The 27,369-nt window shown below is 33.9% G+C and overlaps 1 protein-coding gene and 1 long non-coding RNA gene across 17 annotated transcripts in view; both read left to right on the top strand.

Moving 5' to 3' along the window:
• The window catches only part of SORBS2 (sorbin and SH3 domain containing 2), a 451,850-nt gene that overhangs the window by 306,929 nt on the left and 117,552 nt on the right, over positions 1–27,369 (top strand). For 8 of the 16 annotated variants that reach the window (XM_074276085.1, XM_074276084.1, XM_074276083.1 and 5 more), the window contains 2 exons: positions 20,431–20,480; positions 26,189–26,281. The exons of 3 other annotated variants lie outside the window; for them this stretch is intronic. In XM_074276085.1, the coding sequence (XP_074132186.1) occupies positions 20,471–20,480; positions 26,189–26,281 (103 nt within the window). In that variant the 5' untranslated portion in view covers positions 20,431–20,470. The remainder of the gene's footprint in view (positions 1–20,430; positions 20,481–26,188; positions 26,282–27,369) is intronic. 5 more of the 16 variants (XM_074276086.1, XM_074276095.1, XM_074276087.1 and 2 more) reach the window with 2 other exon arrangements.
• Positions 2,820–19,589, top strand: LOC141547651 (uncharacterized). Its single transcript, XR_012483576.1, has 2 exons — positions 2,820–14,015; positions 14,136–19,589. It is a non-coding gene; the product is annotated as an uncharacterized LOC141547651 (long non-coding RNA).

Raw genomic sequence — 27,369 nt, 5'->3', positions numbered from 1 at the left:
GCCTCAGTTCCCTGAACTGTAAAATAGGGATAATATTAATAGCATCTAATTTTCAGGAGTGATGTGAAAGTCAGATGAGATATTAGTAAAATCTTAGCACAGTATCTGTCACATAGTAGATGGTGAATAAATGCTTTTTCTTTCCTTTCTTTTCATCCTAAAAATTATCACATGTAGATGATTATATTTTTGGAAGAGAAAATGTCACTAATATTGAGTCTAATGAAACTTCTGTTTATATCATGTAAAACATGAGAATCAACCCACATTAAAATGTAATTGGGAAGTATTTAACAAAACAAATTAAAATACAATAGAACAGAGATAATGTAAATGAGTGATTATACTAGTTAACATGTAGATTGCAGTGATTCTTATGGATGGCATAATTGCCAGTTTCTATATGTATTTGACTCTCACTAGAGCATTATATTTATATTTTAATAAAGTCCCACTGAGAAAACATTTAATCTTTTTTTTTTTTTAATAGGGAAAAGAGAGGGGAATCTGAGAGATGATATGTGGAAAGATTCCAGAGTTGGGGGAGAGAACCCCCAAAAGAACAATAGCATCAATATTTTGCCAAAAAATAAGGAAAATTCATTTGTAAGGCAGATTCTACTGACTAAAAAATTTTGTTTCAGTTGAGTGTTCTTGCGATTATAATCAGAATTTCACTTATCCATCTGGCGTCTTTCACATTTTGTAGTTAGAAGAGAGTGACGGATGTATCATACCTAAAGCCAATTACTTTGACCTTAGTTATTTGAATGCTAAGCAGGCCCAAGATGTAAAAATCTTACTTTCAGAGCTGCATTTATCAGTAACAACAAAAAATCACCTCAGGGTCATAAATATTCCAAATCTTTACTATCAGCTGCTTAGCACTTTTAAGAATGATTTAATACAGAATGTCACATATATATGTGTTTCCCATCTTCGAATCTTTTACTTATGCTTGAGAAAAATGGCTTTCCTCCTAATATCTGTTTATCTTATAATCTTGAAATTCCATCTGCTTGGTAAAACCTTGATTTCTCCTTTCGAAGAGGGATCCCTCCATGGAGTCTAAAATTTGATCCTTTCATTAAGCATAAATCACTTATTCTAATTTACACAACATTTATCTTTATCCCAGTTTATCACTCTTCCTATATAGTTTTTAACCCTCTGAAAGAATGAAATTGAGTTTGTCCTAATTCAAGGCTGTACTGACTTTGTAACTCATATGAGTGCTCCCTCCAGTAGGCAGGTCACAGAGTTTCAGATATCTTTACATAGTAGGCATTTAATAAATTAATTACATGTCTTGTGTCTCAAATTCATCTCTCCAGCTTAGAAATGTTTTTAACTGAATGCACAGAAACATTTACTTAATGTTGCTTAAACAGACAATTTGATTCTGCTTGTCTGAATTCTTCCTTTGTTATAACTGTTTCAATGAGACATGAGACTGTTTATATGAGACATGACTAATGCCAGAGAGTGGATTTAACACAACTGATCAACAAAGATTTATTAAGGACTGACTGTGGAACAGGAGCTGTCTTTAGGCACTGAAGATACAAATGCAAAGAATTCAATAATTTCTACTTAAAAGGAGCTTACATACTGATAAAAAAAAAAACATCAAGACCTTATGTAAGCATATATTAGATAAATAAAAAGAAAATAAGCAAAATAAAAAATAATGTGATAGAAAGTAGTTTAAGAAAAAGAGCACTAGCAATTAGGAGATCAGGAAAGCTCTGTGTAGAAAGAGCTTAAGCTGCTTCTGGAAGGAAGAGAGGGATTCTGTTGTCTGAAAGTAAGGAGAAAGTAAGAAATGGGAGCTAGCAAAGCAAAGACATTGAGGTCAAAAATGGGTATATATTGTCATTTGGAAATAGAGAGAAAACCAAAGTGTGGGAGGGTAAGTGATGTGGAATGAGACAGAAATGTAGAGGTTAGATCATGAAAGCTTTTAAAAGCTGAACAGAGTATTTCCTATTTAATCCAGAAGGCAATAGGGAGCCACTGGAATTGATTGAATAGAGAAATTACATGGTCATATCTGTATTTAAGGAAAATTGCTTTAGCATCAGTGTGGAGGATGTACTGGAATTTTGAGATTTGAGGTGAGAGACCAATTAGAAGCCTGTTGGAATAACCTTTGTGAGAGATAATTGATATGTAAACTAAAGCAGTGAGCTTTAGTGAGAGGAGCTACAGTGAGAGGAGAGAGAAACAAGAGATGTGAGAGATGTTACACTGGTAGAAGTAACAAGATTTGACAATGATGGGATATGCTGGGATGAGGGAGAGTGAGGTGGCCAGTTGAGGGTAATGCTGAGGTTGCCCACCTGGGAAAATGGAAGGGTGGTGGATTGCTGACAAAAATAGGTTAGTTTGGAAGAGGAAAGGTTGCTGTAAGAAAGATGAGTTCACTTTGGGACATGCCAAATTTGAGATATTTTTAGAAGATTCCATTTGAAAAGTTCAATAAGACATTGGTGATGGGGAGGGGTCTTGAAGTTCACAATGATAAAACTGACCACAGTAATCTATATTTATAAATGTCAGTATTTTTATATGTGCACTTTATTAAGATGGCTTTTAATTTGTTTAAACTTCTTTTTAAAATACATTCTGTACAATTTTGAGACAGTTTACAAATCTAAATCACTGGCTTTAGGAATGAAGCTTTAGAAAAATAAGTGACATATATATATATATATATATATATATATATATATATATATATACATAGAATTAAAGAAACTTTCATGAATACATTTTGATTATTAGTACTTTGTATGATGTTAATTTAGTAGTTTAAACATAGAAAATTTATTGTATATTAGACAATATCTGAACATGTTATCTATGTAAAAAAACACTTATTCAATTTTTATGCATTCTAGTACAAAACAATGAACTTTAAACTTTTTTGAAGTTAGAAACAGTCTAGCTATTGCATAAACTTCATAAATTTTTCATTTCCCTCAAGATTTTCCTACTTTGGAGAGAATTTTGTCTGCCAGGTTGGAGACTGGGCCAGTCAAATCTCAGTTCAGCAGATTTATTGTTTTTAAATAATGAAAATTAAAATAAATAATGTCAGCAGTACTAAAATTAGATTCCACTAATTCATCATTTATGAAAATTTTGATAGACATTAGACCAAAGTTCAGACTATATGAAAGACTGAATGAAAAAAGGAAACTGGGTAGAAATGGAATATAAATAAGACTTTGTAAATATTTAAGCCTCATAATAAAAACAAAGATCTTTTAAAAAAAAACTTTGAAAAATTAATTGCAGGTAAATCAAAATGCACAAGCAGCTTTTTTTTTCTTTTTATCTCTTCATTAACCTCTACCCCTAGGATTTCTGTTTTCTTATGATAATTAAATTATACACAGAAATGTAATAATATTTCTTTTTTTTACAAATGTTCTGTAATTCAGTTTTCCACTAATTCAGATCTTCTTTTTTATTTTACTAAATTTATTAAGATTTTATAGTGTAATGCCTTTGTAAATAGCTATTCAATGAGGGCAAAAAAATTAAGTTTTGTCAAACAAAAATGCTGACCTCATGATTTTTACTTTTTTTCTTCTCCTGAAAGGCAGGCTATGTGACATTGTTGTAAATCAGGATCATAGATATCAGACTTGGAAAGACCTCAGATATCATTTCTTCTGTGCCATTTTACAGATAAGAAAACTGAGGCCTATAATATTTACAAAGCACTTTGAAAACCTTTAAATACTAATTGTTGTTATAAGTAATATACTCCAGGCTACACAGATAATAAGTAGAGGGACTAGAATTAGTACTCGGGTCTCTACCCACTGTGCAATACTGCCTCAATATTTTGTATTTATTTAGAGAGCAGATATTAATATTTTTAGTAATAGTTAAAGAAACTACATGTTGATGATCTGAACAAAAATTGCTGCCCTTATTGTTTTGTGCTGATCAGGCATAATTTCAAGTTAACAAGAGATGATTTGGCTGATTCAGTAAGTGAAAGATTGCTATTAAAATATTATGAAGGCATTCAGCATACCTATATCTTCCAATCTTGGGTTTTTCTAAGGAAACATCATTAAATATGTTTTGAGGATCAGCAGGTTTTGTCCTTTAAATTATGAGCAGTTCTAAAGAATGTTATATTTGTATTCTTCAAATACAGCCAGGATTTTTCTCCTTTGATTATGTTCTTTTTCCAATGGACTTAGAATTTTTTTTTAAGTTTGATCTGGAAGGGAATCCAGAAGTCATTTTCTCAAAACCTCTCAGTTCACAAATTGAGGCCCATGTAAAATGACTTACTCCCAGGGCCAGTCAGTGGCAGATCCAGGACAAAAAGATGAGGCTCTCTATTCCCAGCCAAATGGTCTTTGCATACTACACTGATGCTTTTCAGTTAACACTTTTTTTGTTGTTATTCAGTCATGTCCAATTCTTTATGATTCCATTTGGATTTTTTGTTTTATTTTGTTTTGCTTTGTGGTGTGTGTGTGTGTGTGTGTGTGTGTGGTTTTGTTATTGTTTGTTTTTTATAAAAATACTGGAACAGTTTGCTATTTTCTTTTCCAGCTCATTTTACAGGTAAGGAGACTAAGGCAAACAGTATTAAATAGCTAGTAATTTCTGAGGCAGATTTAAACCCAAGAAGATAAGTCTTCCTATCTGCAGGCCCTTTAGTCCATTTATTATATTACTTGCTGCTCTTTGAGCAAGGTAGACAGTAAATATTTATTGAATGCCATGCCTTTTTACAAGTCAGAATTCTACATCTGGGAGGAATCTTAGCATTCATGGAGTCCCACTAAAGTCATAAGAGACCCAAAGTATAAATATTGTATTTGTTTTGAAATTTCATCTCAAATGCTTCTGGTTGTGACCTCTAAAGGTCTCTGTTCTCTACCTTTGCAGCTGAGGATATGGAGCAGCACTAAGTTGTCTAGAGCAAATGCCTTTCAAAAGCTAAGATGATAAAGATTTTAAAAAGTAAATATAAAACAAAAGCAAAGTATAACTCCTAAAACTCATGTAAACAAGCTGGATTTTATAAGCTGCCACATTGATTGACAAAGCAAACCTTTCAGTCTTTTCAGGATTTTTTGCTTTCTCCCATTTGCATCAGCTATACTTTTTATCCTTTTCCTTGAGGCTAGAACAGTAGAAAATTAACATACCCACTGTAATAAATTCCAAAAGCTATGGCATATAGAATAGGATTTCTTATTTTAAATTGTATTTTAATATAATTTGTTTTCTTTGTAATTCTATACATTTTAATTTGTATAATGGAAAGTATTGATCTGAAAATGAGTCCATAAGATCCACCGGATTAAATGAGTCCCCATCTGGAAAGTATATTTAAACCATATTAATTTGGCATTCATTTTCAAATTTTGAGTTCCAAATTCTTCTCCCTAAGTTCTCCCTACCCACTGAGAAAGCAAGCAATAGGATTTTTATTTTATATGATATCATGTAGAATGTGTTATAATATTTCACTCTTTAATTGCCATATAACGAACCTTAGAGGTCACTAAATAGACCTTTTTCTCACTAATCCCATCTATAACATACCAGACAGGTCATGCATCCTAAAGTTGAAACCTTCCAGTGATTAAAAATTTAAAAAAAAAAAGTGCTTCCAACATTGTACTTAACAGGAAATGGTGGGGTGGGGTGGGGTAGGTGGGGATCTGGGGTTTTTAATGGGCTCCAAGGTCAATATGAGCCAATTGTATGACTTGACAATCCAAAAAAAAAACCAAAAAAACTTTTGCTATTTTAGACCCAATTGAAAGGCACAGTACCCCCAATGGGGAAAGAACAAATTCTATTTTACTTTACCCTAATCAGACCCATCTGGGCTAAGGGTTCATTTCTGAATACCATACTTTATTAATTTATTTATTTTAGGCAATTGGGGTTAAGTTATTTGCCCAGAGTTGTATAGCTAGTAAATGTCTGAAACTAGATTTGAACTTGGGCCCTCCTGACTTCAGGACTGGTGCTCTGATCCACTGTACCACTTAGCTTTCCCTGGGTACCATTTGTTAGGGAAGAGCAACTGGATTTCTTCTATAAGAAAATAACCACACTGGTGAAAAAACTAGCCACATTCTAAACAAAGACTGGTAAAAAAAAATTGATGATGTTTCCCTGAAGAAGAGAAGGTATGAGTTCAGGATATGATGTTCTTTAATAATTTAAAGAGCTATCCTATGGAAGAAAGCTGAGTGTTGTTTTATTTGGTTGCAAGTGATCAAACCAAAAGCACTTCTGGAAATTGAAAAGAGGAGCACTTAGATTCATTGTAAAGAAAAAAATTTCTAGTATAACTATCCAAAAATAGAGGAGGATGGCATGCAGGTAGTAGCTTTCTCCTCACTGGAGGACTTCTAGCAGTGGCTTGACCATTTGATGGAGATATTAGTCCATTATAGATGGAAGCAGATCATTGCTGAGGGTCCTTCCAATACTTCTCTGATTATGAGACTTCACTATGGAGAGGACATTTGTAGGTTCACAGCCAGAAGAAATGAATTCAGATCTCAATTTTAATGCTTTCTAGTTAAGGAACTATGTGTATGTTAACTTCAAACCTTTCCTTCATGCTTCTGTCATGCATTGTAACAATTCATGCAACTAATGGCCACATATTTGTAACTCGGAAATGTGGCAATGATCAGTGAAAATTCTGTAACAATTGGGAAAATTCTCCCACCCTACTTAAAAAAAAAATGAGAAGAAAACTAGTAAAGACTGAATTTTGGTTTTGAATTGTCCACCATCTCTTCAGCAGCATCCTGTTGTTTAATTTTGTTGCAATTTTTGAGTGGCTTCCACCAAAAGATCAATTCTACAGTGTCTTAATTTGTGATCATCGCCTGTGGCAGCAGCAGTCTTTTGGGCTGGGGGCTACCATATCTGTGATTTCATCGTGTAAGCAATTCTTAGTGTACAAACACTCTCTCTACAGATTGGCATCTTGGCTGTACCTTAAGATCTGAACTTACCCAGGGTCACACAGTATCTATTAGAGTGAGGATTTGAACCCCAGAATTATTCATTCTAATGCCAGTTCCTTCACCGTGCATGTTGCCCCAGTAGAAATTCTACACAGAGGAGAGTGGCAAAAGGCTTTATGCTACATTGATTTACTGTGGGCAGCAGGAAGGGACAGTGTTCAGAAATCACATAGGTATCTGGTTTGTGGGGGATTCTAAAACTTAGATTTGAAATGAATATAGAGACAATATGGTGATTGAAATAATGCAATAAAAATGCAGACATGGAAGAGCAAAGTAAAATCTAAGCAAGCTGGCCAAGGAATCACTGTAAGGAATCTCAGTGGAATTGGGGATTTTTATGGAGTTGGAAAGAAAAATAATAATATGAAATAATGAATGGAAATACACTAATGGATATTTACTGCTTTGAGATTTAGGAGTTAGATGGTGCAATATATGGAGCCTTGATCCTGGAGTTAGGAAGTCAGGAAGACTCATCTTCTTGAGATCAAAATCTAGCATCAGACATTTACTACCTATGTGATCCTGGTCAAGTCACTTAATCCTGTTTGTTTTAGTTTCTCATCTGTAAAATGAACTGGAGAAGGAAACGGCAACCCACTACTATCTCTGTCATGAAAACCTCCAAATGGGGTCTAAACAACAACAACCACCAAAAACAAAACAAAACAAAATCCCGTGCTACAAAGCACTGGCCCTGGAGTCAGAAGGACCTGAGTTCAAATCCAGAATGAAGCACTTAGTAGTGATCATGAGTAAGTCACTTAACCCTGAATGCCTCCCCCAGAAAATATTCTATGATCCTCAGCAAGTCATTTTCCTTTTCACTTTCCTCATAGGAAAATGAAAGAAGGGGATTAGCTTTCTAAAATGCTTTTCCAACTCTAATATTTTATTTTATAATAACTAAATATTCGTGATGTACAAAATCCATGGCTGTATGAATTTTAACTCTTCAAAACAATTTTTTCTTTTGTTTTCTTTGCCTCTTTATGGTAGATTAGATTGCAGCCTTTGCTTTAAATAGTGGCAAGATATTTGCAGGACTATATTAGGCATAAAAGTGAGGGAATATGGCAAGTTTCATAAACACTGAAAGCCAGGTCACTTTGGTTGACATTTTACTTAACAGAAAATCCAGACTATCACACTCCATTTCACTTTGTAGGGGTTCACAGGATTAAGTCACTTGAAAGACAGTTGGTACTAGGTCAGGCTACTTCTCATTCTCTCTTTGACCAGAGATCTGAACCAAATTTTTTTTTAAACAAAACAAACAAAAAAACAAACCCTACAGTGTGAAGAAGCCTTGTTTGGATATCAAGTGTCTTAAATTCAGCCTTGTCTTAGGAGGTTATTGAAGTTTTTGGTTTCAAGTATTACCCATCTGTCGTCCTGTGGGTGTTTAGCATAAATCCAGGTTACTTTAGAACATTTGCACAAACTGGCACTGGAATGCCATCTTCAAAGTTGAGGCATATTCCTAGACTATTTACATTTTTTGAAGATGACAAAGAAACTGACATCCTTTTTGGTATTGTTGGGGGGATGCATTCTTTAAATTTTATTTTAACCATAAGCAGAATAGAGAAAAACTATGGCAATGTGCATCATCTTCCTACCGGCAGGAAAGAATGAATGGCCAGTTTGCATTCTTGGTTTCCTTCCATGGGGGTGTCATATGTAGTGGAAGGCTTGTTTAAAGAACAGATGATACTGGTGACCTAAAGCAATCAATCTCCCTCTTGGGATAAGAACACCCAATTTTCCTCATTCACAATAGAGGTGTTAGATTAAAGTATCACATCTAGACACCTCAATAAGATCTTTACAGATGAAATTAAATTGGTTGACTTAGTAGAAACAGAAACCAGCATAGCACAGTGCAAAGAGCATTCAATGTGGAATAAGAATAATAACTGGTATCTGTATGACTAAGTGGTACAGTAGATAGAGAGTCTGGACTGGGGCCAGGAAGTTCTGAGTTCAAATCTCACTTTGACACTTACTAGCTGTGTTATTCTTGGCGAATCACTTAGCTTCTATTTACCTTAATTTCTTCATCTGCAAAATAGCAATAATAACCAGGGTCCTTATGAGGATAAATTGAAATATTTGTAAAATGCTATGCTATAATAAATACAATGCTATAAATATTAGTATTATTATTATATAGCACTTTAAGATTTACAAGGTACTTTATGGGATTTGAACTCAAGTTTTCCTGACTCCAGGTCCAGCATTCCATCCATCATACCCATACAGCAACCTACGGCACTTTTTTACTTTGTCCCAGTGTGATCTGTCTTTTCTCATCTATGAAGTGATTATAGTAAAAATTATCCTACTTCTAAGTATTGTAGGGAATGTTTTGTAAATTTTAAATCATTTTGGAATTGTGAGTTATTTGTTTCTTTCATGCCATATCTCAAGGTTTTTCCACAAAATCCAAACTATTATTAGCTATACATATTTTTACTAAGTTTTCCAATTTCCACTACTTATGTTTTTATCACCTTTGACTTTAGCCACCTAAACCCTATGAATAACTGAAACCTTGAGATCTGTAATGATAATTCATTTACATATGAAGCAATCATATCTTGCATGTCTGATTTGTAGGACATCAGAATGGCCTCTTTACCTATCTACTGGTGCTTAAAATGCCATTCGTGTTCATCAATTTTATCCCAGCTTTCCCTTTAAAATAGCAATGTCCTCTTCATATATTTAGATGGGTCTATGGGCTAGTCAGTGTGGCTAATTCTTCACTGGCTTTGTATATAATCTTTGTCCATTAATATTTCCATTAATAACCTATAAATGATCGATCCATACATTAGAGGGATTAGAGGGATTAATCTCTCTTCTAATACTTCATGGTTGTCAATGCAACAAATCTCCTATCTATATTATTGGTCATCTTCCTAATTCCCTTCCTCCAGTGTACCTAAATGATTGAGATAATTTAGAACAGTGGTTTCAAAATCACATAGAAATGGGGGCCACTAACCCATAAGAAAGATCCTGAAGGTTGGAAATTAAATTTATTTTCAGAAGTAATATTATCTGTTCCCTTCTCTAACATCTCCAGCAAGTGGTCATAGAGCCTCTGCCTGAAATCCTCCCATAATTACCTCCTTTGTGTTTTAAATAGTGGTAGGGTATTTGTAAGACTGGCAGCATGATGAACTTGGAGTTCATAAGACTTGAGATCAAAATAGCCTTAGACATTCAACAGCTATATGATTCTGGACAAGTCATTTAACTTCCAGTATCTTTGCTAAGATAATTCCATATTGGCTCCCAAAGAGTTGGTCATATTTGAACAAGTAAATTACAAAATTTATAGGACTATATTAGGCAACCTCTAATTAAGAGAATAGGACCATTTCCCAACTATATCCAGTTTGCATTCCTGGTAGTCTTCAATTCTTAATCCAATTCATTCCCTCCCTGCAGTTTTTGTTCAAGATATATATGTGTATATATGTACACATATACACGCACATATACATACATACATACATAGAAATATACATATATCTATATCTATATATAGATAAAGATATTTTCACATAGATTCAGTTATTGCCTATCCAGGTGAATGGCATAATCTATATAGTATGAATTTTTCACCCCTCTTTTTTTTCCTCCCTATAATTTGCTTATGTTTAATCAAAGTGTCATTGGAATTCCTAGATAAAGAGAAAAAAAGATCCATAAGCACTTGGAAGTGCAAGTCTGGAGATAAGAAGAGAAGCTAGAATTGGAAATAGATATTTGACAGTTGCTTTTGTAGGAATAATAGCTGAAGCCATGGGAATGTATGAATTTGTCAGTAAAGATTAATAGATGTGAAGAAGGCTATGACCCTTTTAGGGAGCATCTCTTAGATTCTTGGAATGGTTGAATCTAGAGCTAGATGGAATATTAGAAATCATCCAATTTTACATGAGGAAACAAGGCTAGAATAGTTGTCACAAAAACAGTAAATAACAAAGCTAGAATTTAAACTGAGATGGCCTAACCCCAAATTCCATGTGTTTTCCATTCCATTGTGGGGCATCGTAGAGCAAGTTTCCTTCCCTTTCTTGAACTTCAATTTCCTCATTATTGAATGAAGAATCACAATTGTGATCATAATATTATAGGATTTTCTGGGGAAAAAACAACAACTGAAAAGTTGTTGTACTATACTGTTACTATTACACATATTACTATCCTATTATATGTTATTATAAAGCACTGTATTATAATAGCTGAGGTGTTATAATATCTAATGTAGTGTTGAAAAAGGGCAGCTAAGGGGCACAGAACACCCTGACCTAGAATCTGGAAGATTCATTTTCCTAAATTCAAATCTGGCCTTAAACACTTTCTGACTTTGTGACTTGGGCAAGTCACTTAACTCCATTTGCCTCAGTTTCTCATTTGTAAAAATAGCTGAAGAACAAAATGGCAAATGACTTCAATATCTCTGCCAGTAAAACCACAAATTAGGGTCATGAAGACTGAGAAATAACTGAATAACAACTGTTGAATAAAAAGGCAAAATGTGTATTTGAGCTAAGTAGAAGTGGCAGCTATCACAATCTTATCTTTTGCAATTTGTTCCACATAAGTTTCCCATGCATTTTGAAAGTGTCTGTTTTGTCTGTTTTCCCTGTCCTTTGTTTTAATTTATAAAAATGAGGAAAAAGAATCTATCAATTAAAGAGACTTTTAAGTAATTACTATATAGGGATTGGCAATATTTAGTTACAGAAGAGAGGACTTGAGAGTATCCTTTATGTTCAAGGACCTCCTATTCTGATGAAGACGACAAGATAGTGATAGATATTTAATAGATAGGAGGATCTCAAAGAAGAGGGTTCTTCTAGTCAACTGGTACAGGACAGGCCTTCATCCCTTGCTTTTCTTGAGATTCTATAGCACTAAACAAAACCAAGCTAGAAGACAGGTGATTGGTGTCATTGGCTTATTCAATGTCTGCCTTTTTTGAAATAGTCTGGGAAATGAGCAAACAACAGGGAAAAATCTCTGATTATAGAAAGTAATTATGATGACAAGGAAGATCAAAACAGACACTCTGAAGAAGGCAATAAAGTCAAAATTCCTGAATCCATAGGCTGAGAGAAAAATATGAATTGGTCTTAGACCATGAAAAAGGTCAAAAATAATTTTTAAAATCAAGTAAGATAGGTTTAGGAAAAATTGAGAAGAGAACTGATATTGACACTAAAAAATCATGAAAAAAAAAAAGTCAACAGTTTGGTAAAGGAGGCACACAAAAATTACTGAAAAAAATAATACTTTAAAAAACAGAATAGGCCCAAAAAATCCCAGGAAGAGAAAAATGCTTGACAAGCAGAATTGGCCAAATGGAAGAAGATATAAAAATTCACTGAAGAGAAGAATTCCCTGAAGTGTATAATTGGCCTAATTGAAAAGGAGATACAAAAGCTCACTGAAGAAAATAATTCCTTAGAAGTTGGAATTGAACACATGAAAGCTAATGACTTTACGACACATCAAGAAACAATCAAACAAAATCAAAAGAATGAAAAAAAGGAAGAAAATGTGAAATACCTCACTGGATAAACAACTGACCTGGAAAATAGATCCAGAAGAGATAATTTAAGAATTACTAGACTACCTGAAAGTTATGATTGAAAAAAAAGTCTAGATATCATCTTTCAAGAAATTATCAAGGAAGACTGCCCTGATACTTTAGAACTAGAAGATAAAGGGGAAATTGAAAGAACCCACTGATCATCTCCTGAGAGTCCAAAAATGAAAGCTCCAAGGAATAGTCAAATTGCAGAATGATTAAGTTAAGGATAGACTACTGCAAGCACCTAGAGAGAAACAATTCATGTATCATGGAGTCACAGTCTAGATAACACAAGATCTAGCTGCTTCTACAGTAAAGGACTGGAGAGCTTGGAATATAATATTCTGGAAAGCAAAAAAGCTATGATTACATCATCAAATCAACTACACAGCAAAACTGAATACAATCTTTCAGGGAGGAAAATGGATATTCAATAAAATAGAAGAGTTTCACACATTTCTGATGAAAAGACCAGAGCTGAATAAAAAATTTGTACTTTCAAATACAAGATGCAAAAGAAGCATAAAAAGGTAAATAGCAAAGAGAAATCATAAGGACTTCAATAAAGTTAAACTGTTTATATTCCTATGGGAAAAAAAAAAGATATTTATAACTCCTAAAATTTGCTTATTATTAGGGTAGTTCAAAGGAGTATATATGGAAAGCGGAGGTATGAGTTTGAATACAATGCTATGATTATCTAAAAAAAAATTATTGATGAATGAGAAAGAATAATACATTGGGATAAAAAGGAAGGGAGAGGTATAATAGGATAAATTAATTGACATAAAAGAGATCTCAAAGATATATTACAGTAGAAGGAAGAATTGGGGAAAGTAGGAAGCAGAGCACATAAATCTTACTCTCATCAGAATTGGCTCAGAGAGGGAATAACATACATACCTCAGTGGGGCTTAGAAATCTATCTTGCCATAGAGGAAAGTAGAAAAGGAAGAGAATAAAAGAAGTAGGGGTGGGGCTAGCCTGAAATAAGGGAGGGCCATTTGGGGGGAAGTAAAAGTCAGAAGCAAAACACTTTTGAAAATGGAAAAAGTAAAACTTATAGAAAACGGAGTCAAATTTATAGAAATGAGTCATTTCTCAATTGTCATATAGTCAAAGGATAAGAACGGTTTTCAGAAAAAATAATCAAAATTCTCTAACTTACTTTTGATGAGAGAGGCAAATATAAACAACTACTCAACTACTCACTTCATATTTGTCAGATTAGCTAATATGACAGAAAGGGAAAATGACAAAATGTTGGAAGGGATATAGGAAAAATAAAAACACTAATATACTATTGATAAAGTTGAATACTGATTCATCCATTCCAGAAAGCAATTTGGAACTATGTCTAAAGGGCTATGAAACCATGTATACCCTTTGACAAAGAAATATCACTACTGGGTCTGTATCCCAAAGACAGTAAAAAAAAAAAAAATAAGGAAAAGGATCTATAAATACAAAACTAGAGCAGGCTTATTAGTAGTGGGCAAAGAATTGAAAATTGAGGGGATGTCCATCAATCAGGGAATGGCTGAATAAGTTGTATGTGATTGTAGATGGAATACTATTGGTCTTTAAAAAATTCTAAGCACCATACTCTCAGAAAAACCTGGAAGGACTTACATGAGCTAATGCAAAGTGAAATGAGCAGAGCCAGGAGAACATTGTACACAGTAATAGCAATATTTTATGATGGTCTACTATGAGTAGTAGTTATTCTCAGCAATACAATGATCCAAGACAGATCTGTAAGACTTACAATGAAAAGTTCTGTTCATTTCCAAAGAAAGAACTGGTTGAGCCTGAATGCAAATCAAAGATGCCTTTTCTTTATTTTTCTTAGGGATTTTGTTTGTCTGTATTTTATTTCACAGAATGACTTCCATGGAAATGTGTTTTGCCTGACTATACATGTATGACCTGTGTCAAATTGCTTGCTTTCTCACTTGGGAAAGGGGAAGGAAGGAGAGGGCTCAGAATTTGAAAAAAAAAAAAAAAAAAAGTTAAAAAGTTTTTACATATATTTGAGGAAAAGTATTTTTTCAAAAAGAAAGCATATTGATTAGTTGGTGAGTGTCTGAAAGAAGGTCACCAGGTTGTGGAGGGGACTTGAAATTATGTAATCTCTTTTGATACTTCCTCATTCATAGCAATAGTTTTTCATAGGAGTGATATGGAATAACTGAAACAATACATAACCAAACTTAAGCATTTATGTGAAAATGTTTGAGATGATTTAGATTCTAAACACTGTGGATCTAATTTTTTTAGGCATTGGTAGTTCCATAAAGATAAGGGTTAACATACAGAGGACTCTTGGAGGTTGGCAACTGTTCATACTTAAACCTGGGTTCTATCAACTTTGTTGCTGGCTGTATGTATTTCTGGGCTTTCTCCCAGGAACATAACTTTGGTCCATAACCTCTATGTATGGTGCTTTTCAGTGTTACCTATTAAGTGAGAAATAAGAGTGTCAGAGTCAGCTGTCACATATGTTTGCCAGCTCTGAGAGATGATATACAAAGTGGAAAGGAAAATTTCTTGTGCTCAGGGAACTGAATTAGAAGAACTAATTTAAAGGCAGACCATTTTATTTTCTAAGATAAGGTCAGGCAAAATATTGTCTGGATTAGAACCAGTGACTAAAAGCTACCTCTAACAATATAACTCAAGTTATCTGGACATAATTTAAAAAATAGAATAAAATTACATTTATGAATACTTCTAGTTTTTCAGACTAGGAAATAAATTGACTACTTTAATTTAGGGCTTTGCGTATCACTTAAAAGTTAAAATAAAACAGCCAATCTTTCAGAAAGGACAGCTAGGCAGCACAGTGGATAGAGTGCTGAAGTTAGGAAGACTCATTCATGTGAGTATGCATCAGCTTTTGACATGTACTAGCTGTGTGATGCAGGGCAAGTCACTTAATCCTCTTTGCCTCAGTTTCCTTATCTATAAAATGAGTTAGAAAAGGAAATAACTGTATCTAAATTTTTGCTGAGAAAATCCCAAATGGAGTAAAAGAGAGTTGGATACAACTGAAATGACACAACAAAAATATATCAGGACAGTTTAAGAACCCCAAATCTGGAGTCAGAAGATCTGGATTAAAATCTTATCTCTAATGCTAATTTTATTATATTCCCCCTGGACCTTACTCAGCCCCTTCATCTGGAGAAGACTGGACTAGATGGATTTTTTTTTTTTTGTCCCTTCTACCTTTAGTTCTACAGTCTTATAATTCTAACACAATTTCTAATTTAATTCCTAAGCCAGTTTTCTTAGATAGAAAATGAGAGAATTGGACTAGATGGCCTGGGTTGTCCCATGTATCTTAAGTTCTATGATCCTCTCATCCCAATCTAATTTTTAAATTAACTCCCCATCCTATGTATAACTACATAATAAGTACTGTATATTGTATATCAATATATTAAATATTTCTTACCACATGTATTGCTTCTGTTTTCTCCTTTAAAGGAATCGATCATGTTTGGTCCATTTTAAAACAGCTATAGCACTTTCCTGAGATAAAATTCTACAATGAAAAATAGTTTCACCTGATGTTCACATGCACTGAGACTAAACTTGATGACTTCAGATTCTATTAATTTTCACTTAGAAAATGACATAATCTGAGTCTGGAACACAAATGAGCCAGTGGATGTTGCTCCAGGTGGGAGCCACCTGAGTGGGTGCTTAAGAGGAAAGCATACTGGCATCATATATTCTATAATGCCATTAGCTCATAGGCCTGGTTATGGGATACCACATTGGCAACTAAATGTGAACAGCCAAATGTCTTCATATAACTCTGATTCCAGAACTGTACATTTTTTCACAAGGCAGCTTATCACCCTTAGCCAATTTTGGCCTTAAACTGCTCAAGCCCTATTAAAACCCTAAATTTGCCCTTAACAAGAACTCACTGAAAATTGGCAAGAACTCAATCTAATTAGGGAAATCAGAACCCCTGAACCATTTTCATGAACACTCTTGGACATCCCCAATGTACTTTGCAGTTATGACAGGACTGAGAGTCAAGGAGGTGGGGGTATTTTCAGCTTTTCTTCATGGAACTGCCTAATTCCAAGCTAAGGAAATACTTGAAACGCCATCTCCTCTAGCAGCATGAAAACACTTGAGGAATTTGATGCTTTCCAGAACAATTTGTGGATGTTATGCAAGCCTAGCCTTCCAATCAAAGACACTTTATCAGTGCTTAACAAAAGAGATTGAACTTACTTGGGTTTCAAATTGTCTAGAGAGATTTCTCTGTGGTGGATTTGTTGATGGTTTTAGTATAAATAGAATTCATGAATTTTTATCAGTCACCTAAGAACTGTCTTTTCCTTTCAAGTTAGGCCCTTCTTAAGGGTCCACACAAAACAATGCTTTTTTGTGGGTGGGAAAGTATTTTTATACTTGACTAACAACTTGGTCAGTTCACATTCTGACATCTTAGACAACTTGAAATTGAGAAACCCATACAAACTCTCTTTCTAAGGCAAAGGGCGCATTAACTTAAAGAAGAAAAGAAAAGAGACTCAGTAGCAATGTCATAATAATGTAATGTCAGATCTTTTGAAAATACTTCTACTGGTATTCAAACAAGAAAAAGTGAAGAGTAACTGTAAAAACCAATGTTAAAACCAGGAATCTGGAGGTATGGCTTCTAATCCCAGCGTTATAAATTATTAACTGCAGAAGCTTGGGCAAGTCACAGATCCTGCATTTCCTCATCTTTAAAATTACAGGTTTAGACTAGGTGTTCTCTAAGATTCCTTTTAAATTATAGCAGCCTATAAGTTTCTCCCCCCTCTGTCTTTCTCTCTTTCTTTTTTAATCAGTTATTAGAACTTGAAGCCAAGTTTTAGTTTTTAAAGTAATGGAGTAGAATTGAAGGTGTGTTCTTAAACGACCTTCATTGCTAAATTGCTAGTCCTGTGAATTTTGTTTATCTGATTTTTAATTTTAGAAGTTGGCTCTGATTTAGTAACAATCCCCTTGAGATTTTTCTTTTCCATTTTCTTTGTCCCTTTAAGGTCAGAATACTGCAAGTTATGCTACAGGGTTAAAGTTAAAATATTTGTAGCAGCTTCCATGTGACCACATGAAATGCTACTGTCTACCCTATTGACATTTTTTGGCACCCTTTCCAAATATAAGTATCATTAAAGCAATTCAAGCTGTTTTTCAGTGCCCAGTATTGATCTCTATATACTGAAAAGTATTTTTTAAATGAGGTTAACTGTCATAGGGATTACCTTAAATCAGTGTGAAAAGTTACAATATGAGGTCTTTGAGGCCAGGAACGCTGTCATTTTTGTTTGTATTCCCAGGGTCTTGCACATAGTAAGGACTCAATAAATGTTCATCAAGTTGAATATAAGTAACTTTATTGTAAATTCCTCAAAGAATAATGGTATAGTAACTTTTGTATTATACCCCTATGGAAGATGTGATGCACTGAGATATCTTCATTCACATTGGAGGATGTTATTCCCAAGGTAGATGATTAAAACTATGTGTTCTCACAGAATTGAAAAATAATGTTGCCAAATCAACTATATAATGAGTTGATTGTGTTGTCTTCAATGGATCGGGTGGAATGTCATTGTGACAATTCTTATTCTTTCATTTTCTTGATTGAATCATCATTTATTGAATACTAAGTCAGGATTGATAGAAAAGAGAACATGAAAAAGACCTGAATCTTCTTTTCTGGGATGTCGTCATCATATCATGTAGTTGTGGTGAAACTGTGTTCACCTGCAAAGGTGCTGCTTTCATAAACAGAAGTCTCATCTCCTCTGCACCATCTTATCCTATGGAGGTTTTCCTTAAATTTCCATTCATAAAACCTCCATAGAACATATTTCATGTGCTTCTTTTAATATTGTGGGAGTATTCAGGTAACTCTGGGAGCTGTCCATTTGTTATCTCGTTCTTGCTTCATGACTGGCTTAACCTTTTCCAGTCAAATATGCTACCAGTGTTCCGTTTTATTCTAACCTTAAAGGACCTCATATTAGGTTATAACATTATCAGTCCATGATGTTTAATCTTAAAGTTTAACTTGGCACAAGCAAGACAAGATTAATGTCCATTCAGTTTTATTGCCATTATCTTATACCATTTAGGGTAGGCTCCTCTTAGGAAGTGACCTTAATGTTAAAAAAAAAAAAGGATAAAAAGTGGCTCTGTGTATAAAAAGTAGAGTGAAAAGTATAATAATAGTAATGGAGAGAGAAAGCTAGGTAGGACTTAGGAGCAGGGGGGAAAAGCACTATGGGAATCCAAGCAAAAGTATTCTTGACAGCATTCCAACCTACATTGTACATGTTGTCAAAAAGGGGAAAAAAGCTTGCCAATCAAAACCTTTCTTTTGACAAATAGTTTCAGTTTGATTAAGCTTGTTTCCTTCTACCTTCCTATAATATCCAAGTAAAGTTAGAACTGTGACATACATGGAATAGAATGCTCATTCTGGAGGGACACAAATGGATTGTCTAGTAACAAATTCCACAAAAATGCAAGTCTACTGGCAAGATTCAAATGGCTTCTTTTATTGTCTTATCTCTTGCTTGGTTTTACTTCTAAGTAAGAGCACATATTTCCTCTTTGATCTCATCTAAAAACATCATATGTGCAAAGGTAAAAAATGTAGAATAAGCTAAATGGTGTGACGTGCTTAGAATTTGTTCTAGCACACTCTTCCATTTTATAAGGTTAAATTTCCAGTAGATGGTCTTTCTCTGTTATAATGTGTATGCTGAACAATAATAAATCACTGGTACTTGTCCCAGTAGCATTCATAAGCATCAGATGCTGAAACCAACTATGGAAAAGTTTTTGTCTCTCTGGAAGTCATTTCTTTTCTACACTTCTACCTGGGCCTGGAAAAAAAAGAAAAATAGAGATAAATCATCTTCATAGCCATCCTCATGGGAATAATGACTCATCTATGTCAAATAATATTTTTGAGGTATCTAGATACCCTTTAGAATCTGGAAAGAGTCACTTACCAAAATGCCCTCAGCTTCAGAGAATAATACACAATATTTACCTTTTTTTCTTTTTTTAAATTATTACAGCTTTTTATTTACATAACATATGCATAGATAATTTTTCCACACTGACCCTTGCAAAACCTTCTGTTCCAATTTTTCCCCTCCTTCCCCCCATCTCCTCCCCTAGATGGCAGTTAGTCTAATACATATTAAATATGTTAAAGTATATATTAAACACAATATATGTATACATAATTATACAGTTATCTTGATGCACAAGAAAAAGCAGACAATCTTTTCCTTCTAAAGAAAATTTTATTCACCTTAAAGAATTATGCAATTAAGCTGAATAACTGTAGTTTATGTATGTTATTCAATTTTGTAAAAGTTAAGTTTTAGTTACAAGAGGATAGAAACATTTACTTAGACATATAGAAATTTTTATACCACTATCGATTTAAGTATCTAATGGAATTTTAAATTTACAAAATAAAATGAACATCATGCTTGCTATTTTCAAATCTAAGTGAAAATGTTCTTAAACAGTGTAAAACCACTAATAATATTTCTTTTTTGTCATATTATAAATTGTGTCCATCTGAAACCCTGATTATGAAACAGGGCCAATTCATTCATTTGTTGGTGTGGAATTAATTTTCTACTACCCCAACAGAATCTTAGTCACATTTTGTGCCACATCCTTTTGTCTCGTGAACAAATTAATGCATAATTTTGTTTCCTACAGGAAGACTGAAGATCTTAATAGCAAACCCTTCAAGGTCAAAATGAATACAGGTATGCTGTCTCTGTCAGTTTTCAAATTTTATTTAGTGATATTCCTGACCCCAAATCATTATTTTTGCATAATTTACTGTGCTGATACTTGATCTGCAGTAGATATGACATTAAGACTCGATTATTAGATAATATTTAGTCTACATACACCCAAGAGCCATCTACAATTGAGCTCTCTATTTTGTTACCTATTCCTCTGTTCTCTGAATGCATTATAAAACTCATTGTGATTTTTAGAAGAGGATGAAAACAAAACCACCTCAACTATGTGTATGTATCTGTATACTTAAAGATTTGTCCCTTTTAAAATCACTCAAATTTTAAAGCAAGTTATTCCATTGGAGTCTGTTTTACATGTCCTCCATCTTACCAACTCAATACACAATATGACTATAAAGTAATGGGATAGATTTCTCAACTCTCACATCAAATCAATCTCATTTCATTATGGTTACACCAGGTATAAATATTATGTACATTTATTTTTAGATAAAATTTTTCTATGATGCATTCCAGGAGAATATGGGGAAGCAATTCCACATAGAATGCTGCTATGTCTTACTTAGTACTATTGGCTTACAAACTTCAATAGGACTTTAGAACTACCTATCCATTGCATTCTATATAAAGTGTTTTGTTACCTAAGTGATATTTTGTATTGTTGAGAACTTCAAATTTTCCTCTTCCTCTCTCTTTTCTTTTTTCTTAAAATGCTCACATTCAGTTTCAGGTAATTGAGAATTCAGATTTTTCTCCTTGGTCATTTGGAAACGTAGTGGGAATAGAACCAGAATATTAGAATGTCCTTAGAGATCATCTAAATCTAACCTTATCCCTGAGAAAACACGCCTACAGAATTGAAATGGCTTGGTCATGGTAACCACTGTATTGTGTAGACAGTGAAACAGCAGAGGTCCAAACCTAGGTCTTTTGACTCAAGGTCCCCTATTCTTTCCAGTCCACCAAAAAAGACTGACTTCTCCAATCCAGTCTCCTCTCTTCCCAACAGTGTTGTTTCTTTGAGTTAATACAAGGATAGAAGATGGAGGGAGACAATGTAAGACATTTTGTCATCTGAACTTTTTGTCTTGTGTGTGTGTAATTTTTCATGCTGTTCCAGGAACTGATTTGTGTTCTATGAAAAAGTTATGAGCCATTTAAAGTTCATTCCCATTAATTCCTAGATTAATAGAGATCTAGGAGAGGCTAACATTTGGCTTTTGGTAGATGCCTCTGATAAAATTCCCTGAGTCCTAAGCAGCCACAAAGAATACTAATGAAATCAGGCTGGCCATAAGTACTTACAAATAGATGTAAAAGAGAGGAATGTGGGTGAAAGAATAAAGGGCAGATTAGAAATGTAGATGAATTTTAGAATAAATGAAAATGTAATCTAGAAATGATCCAAAGGAAAGCAAACAGGAAGGCTGACAATTGGACATAGGAAGTTTGTTTTGTTTTTAAGAATTTAGAGGGGAAAAAAAGTAGTGGAGATGCAAAGGAAGGCCTGAAAAATGCTCATGGTGCAACTGGGTTCCCTAACAAAAAATATATATTTCATATTTATCCTGCACCTACTGTGGTCTTTGAATTCAAAATCTGAAAGCCAAAAATTAATATCAACACACGCAGGCATAAACTTTTTATAATGCTTAAAGCTATTATCATCTCATAAACATAGTTTATGTTAAAAATATTATCTGTGTGTATTTCAGTAAGAAAAAGGAAATGGCATTTATTACATCTGTACCATGTGCCAGGACCAAGCCTTTAACCCAAATCACTCTGGCTCTCATTGAAGGATCAGTAAAGATCCCAGGTCAAGCCCACTTGGTATTTGTTTTGATCCTGATTTTCTCACAGTAAATGTAAACAGCATTTGTTGCTGTGCTGGCCAGAGATTCTAAGGGTCTTCCCCTCCCAGATTGATTCTTTTTTTTTTTTTTTTTGACCAGTAAAAAAGGTAATTTCCCCCCCTATTTCTTTCTTACCTAGCCTTAATCACTGTTGCCTCAGCCAAACTGAGACCTGTTAAAAACCTTAGCTTTAAAAGACAAAGATCTCCCACTGCATCCAGAGCCATCTCCAGTCATCCTGATCTAGAACTGGCCACTGGACCCCACCCCCACCCGATGGCTCTCCAATTCACTTGAATGTCATGGGACCATCTCCTTGATGTTGTGATCATCTTAGAGAATGAAGGACAAACAACTGGGTTCCAGGCACTTCGCTAAGTGACTTATAAATGTTATTTCATTTATTTTTCACAACAAGCCTGAGGGGTAGGTGCCATTATGGTCCTCATTTTCCATCTGAGGAAACTGAGGCAATTGGAGATTAAGTGACTTGTTCAGGGTCATAGAGTCAATAAGTGTTTGAGACCAGGTTTAAATTCAGATCTTCCTACCTCTGTGCCCACAGTTTTGCCCACTGAGTCACTGAGCTGCCTACTTCAATATTTCAAGGACTCACACTTTTGTTGCTGTGTTCTTCTGTTAATAATTCTATGTTTTCATCAACTGTCTTTGTGAATTGTTTTGCTCCACTTTCCTCCCCAAATTACCATTCAGTGGCCAACTAAACATCTGATGATGTATATCTCCAAAAAAGGCTAAATGGTATACAATATCTACCTAACTTTCATAAACGTGTAATTTTGGGCCCTATTCTTACCTCTATCCAAGTTGATCTTTAATTAGATTCTCAAGAATATATATATATATATATATATATATATATTTATTTATTTTATTTCTTAGATGATAGGGTTTTATTATGGCATATAACCATGTTATGTCCTGAATCTCTGTGCATGTAACATAATTCCGGAAAGGAAGAATCTCATTTTTATTTGCATGTTAATAGATGAAAGAAATTTAATGTTTTGAAGTCATAGTAATTATAAACATTTGCTTGCATTTTTCATATTGATATAACAGAATTATTTAAAAAGTTTTTAGTAATTACAAACATTTGCTTGCATTTTTCATATTGATATAACAGAATTATTTTAAAAGTTTCCTACTTTTGAAAAAAATAATGATTTCATCTATTATATAGATAGATACTGTATAATTTGTTTCCAAGCACTCTGTGCTAAGGATTGATAATGATGATGGCAACAACGACATTCGTCTTTAGTGTCTTAAAATTAGCCTTTAATATCTAATAGAAGACTTTTAGGGAATGCTTTATATAGCCAAAATATTTATTATTCAAATTATCTGATGGGATATGATTTAAAAAAAAACAAATCTATACATGCTTGTCTTCAAACAAGTACATGAGCTGATAGAAAGGGTCAGAAAAAATCATTTATTTTTCTTTCTGGAATGTCTCAAAAATATAGATGAGTCCTCCAGCTATGGTATCTCCATTTTTCTCTTCAAAGTATGACCTACTATTAGTTAAAGAGACCCTTGCTCATGTAAAGAGAGAAGGACATAAATAATTCGTGGTATGTGACTCATCCATAATGAGTTTTCTAAGGCTGGAAAGAGTTGGTATAAATTATGTAGTTCATTAGAGCAAAGGCTGGACTAGTTAACTAGTTTGAAGATGAGGGCCAATAACAGCCTTCTTTGGGGTAAGCAGAGGCAGCATTTTCAATCTCAAAAATATTCTTGAAAGACTCTCATGTAGGGAAACCTGGGCCAATTTCTGATCCTGGAGCTTCTGGAAGACAGAGAGGATCAGCTGACATATTCGTCCTTTAAAAAATCACATTTTGGGGCTTCTGAAAGGTTTCTCCCTTTTGTATTAGGCCTTTGATTATAGAAATGTGGGGAAAAAATGCTGTCTCTTTTTATGTAAGTTCTCCTACTATTTAAAGCTATCTTAGGTACAGAGAGTTCATCTTTTGTGACCCTAAATGTCACCATTCCAAAAACCTCTTTTCTCACTTCTCAGCCTGTTTCCTCCAGGTTTAACTGAACTGAGAAAGTAATGCAATACTAAGCAATTCTGTTTTCAGCTCCTTCTGTCCATTCTCTTTTTCCCATTCTCCATCATACTAATTTTCAAAAAAATCTTCATAAATTTCCTATCATATCTCAGAAATCCATATCTGTCAAACGGGCTTGCTCTTCTTTGCTGTTTTTTTGTTTTTGTTTTTTTTTGTTTTTTTTCCATTTTGTGATGACACTAAAACCATTTATTTTTGCCCCCAGTAAAATTACCTTCCTGCCTCTCTTATTAATTCTAAGGAGTACATGAAACATAAACATGTACGTGTTATGTTTTTATAGTGAAACCCTCTACGACATATTTCTGGGGAATATGTGGGGCGGGCATTGCTTGTGGGATAAAGGTACCTTTAATGGAAACTTTGCCTTACCATTTTTGGTTCCCTTCTCATGGTTTCCATTAAATTTATTCCTTTTTAATATTCTTATTTTGAATGTAATGTTCACACACACATGCCAAATATAACTTTAAAAGGTTATATGTAAAATTGTGGATCTCTATTACATACAACTTGCTTTTTAAAAAGGAATTATTTTTATTTGAATAAATTATCTTTTTAAATATGTATACTAAGAATTAATTTTTGGCAACAAGGTTATTCCATTAATATAAAGGCATCTTCTGGCTGGCTCAGAAACCATGTTAATTAAACCATATCACAGATGACCTTTACTAATGTAGATGTACAGTAATAAGGCTTTCAAATTAGTAATTAACAAAATAAGATTTTTGTACAAAGGTGACAGATTATAACTTAGAAAAGAATGTAGCTACAAAACATGGTAACTGGAAGTTCAGTAGTTTTGGTCACTTTCAACATTTAACTGGGTTATCTCTTTTTGTAGTTTGTCACAAAGAGTTAAATTCTGGGGAACTGGCTCAACTATTTATTGCACATGCCATTAGAAAGATCATTCCAAAGGCCAGAACTGAGAGGAATATGGGAATGGAACAGGAATAAGTTCATAAATAGAACATTAACCTTCTGATACTTGAAGTATTTTTGCTTCTCGAATTATTTAGAGCACACTGGGATAGTTTGGTTTTTTTAAAGCTTAGCTTTTGTATTTCATGATTACAAATTTGGGACTTTTGATATAAATATTATTCATAAAGGAAAATATTTTAATAAAATGGAATATGTTCATCTCAGGACAGTAGTTTATGATTACTCTGATTTCATTCTTAATTGATGAAAGACTCATTCTTTCACTATATAACTTTCAATGATAACTGTGAAAGGGCTCAAGACTTCCACAATGTAAGGCTTTCTTTTTGGATCCTGTATGTACCTTGCATGTAACTTACATAATAAGTCACACTTTTAATTCAATAGTTATTTTAATTCAAGGTCAGCAGTTATAAAAAAATAAAACCAGAGTTTTAAAAAACTGAATAAACCTATTGATACCCCTGCTCATAGACTTACTTTTTGGTGATAATTAAAGTTTTGCAATGTGAAAAGCTCTGCCACATGTGTTTGCTGTCTTTGAAAGCAATGACTGCATATAACAAAATATTCGGTTAAAATATTTTGATTCTTTTATTGAGGCATTAACAGCTCTAAAATACAGCTTCTGGTTTTATTTAGAGAAAATTTGCAGATGTATATAGATGGTATTAGTTTTAACCATTTATTGCTTCAATGGATGTCTGGCAGATTGCACTTGAAAAATCCCACAGTGTTGCATGTGCTTGCTTCTTTTGCCTTGGGCTCCCGCTATGTTATTTTTTGCTTTCAGATAGCGGTGGGTGTGCTCGCAAACGTGCTGCCATGTCTGTCACATTAACTGCTGTGAAGAGAGTTCAGAGTTCTCCAAACCTATTGACTGCAGGTATAACTATATCACTAACTTGCATAATTCTACACTGGAATGGCTTTGTCTTAACTTTTCTCTTTTTCTAGTATTATTTTGTTTGGACTGTGAAGAACTTAGAGCTCCCCAGTGTCCTGCTGAGTTCTACTTTTCCTAATCCTGTGAATGATGTGCTCATCAATTTCTGTTATTCCAAAAATAAAGAGCCAAAGAGGTCTGTCCTTCTGGCAGTAAAATTAGTCTGATGATTCTAATGTCTCATGTGAAACATGTGAAAAAAAAAAAAAAAACAACTAATGCATGATCATTTTACTGCTGCTACATTGAGTCATCATAATGTGTTAATTATTATGTTCATATTTTCATATTATCTCAGAAACTAAAGTTCCATATTATTTAGTTATATAGATAATGGGTTCTATTTTTTCCAGCATTCCAGCAGTAAGTTAAGCATCTACTTACTATGGGTCAGACACATAGTGCTAAGTTCTTTACAAACATTATTTCATTTGATTTTCACAACAGCTCAGGTAGGTAGATATATGGTTGAAAACAAAACACTGAGGTAGGCAAAGGTTAAGTGACTTGCTGAAGATCACACTGCCAATAAGTTTTTGAGACAAGATTTGAACTTTGATTTTTCTGACTTCAGGTTGAGCAATTGTGTTTTTTCCTAAAATAGTTTTTGCAGTTTCCCTGTCACCTAATCCATTGTGTGTGTGTGTGTGTGTGTGTGTGTGTGTGTGTGTGTGTGTGTGTGTGTGTGTGTGGTGAAGAGAAGGGGAGAACTGCTAAAAACTGAGGAAATCTATAGTTCACATTGTACCTGTCACAATGCTTTACATTTGGAAGTCACTCAATAAATGTGTAGGTTGTTTGAATGATTGCTCTGACTCTCAAAACAGTTTCTAAAAATGTCCTTACTTTGCATCAACTTAAAGCAAAAAGTTCTTCCCAGCATCTTTGGCTTAGAATAAAGGGCAGAGCCATGATAACCTTGCTCTTTCTAGGGAGATGGCCATAGCTGTCCTGGACTGGTCCCCTCTTAGGGGACCCAAGTATTAAAGTTGCAAGAGTGAATAGCAAAGGAATAGCAAAAATCATAA

Source organism: Sminthopsis crassicaudata, chromosome 6 (genome assembly GCF_048593235.1).
Source record: "Sminthopsis crassicaudata isolate SCR6 chromosome 6, ASM4859323v1, whole genome shotgun sequence".
Lineage (NCBI taxonomy): Eukaryota > Metazoa > Chordata > Mammalia > Dasyuromorphia > Dasyuridae > Sminthopsis > Sminthopsis crassicaudata.
The sequence above is the reverse complement of the archived record's forward strand: the minus strand, read 5'-3'. Positions and strand labels throughout refer to the sequence as shown.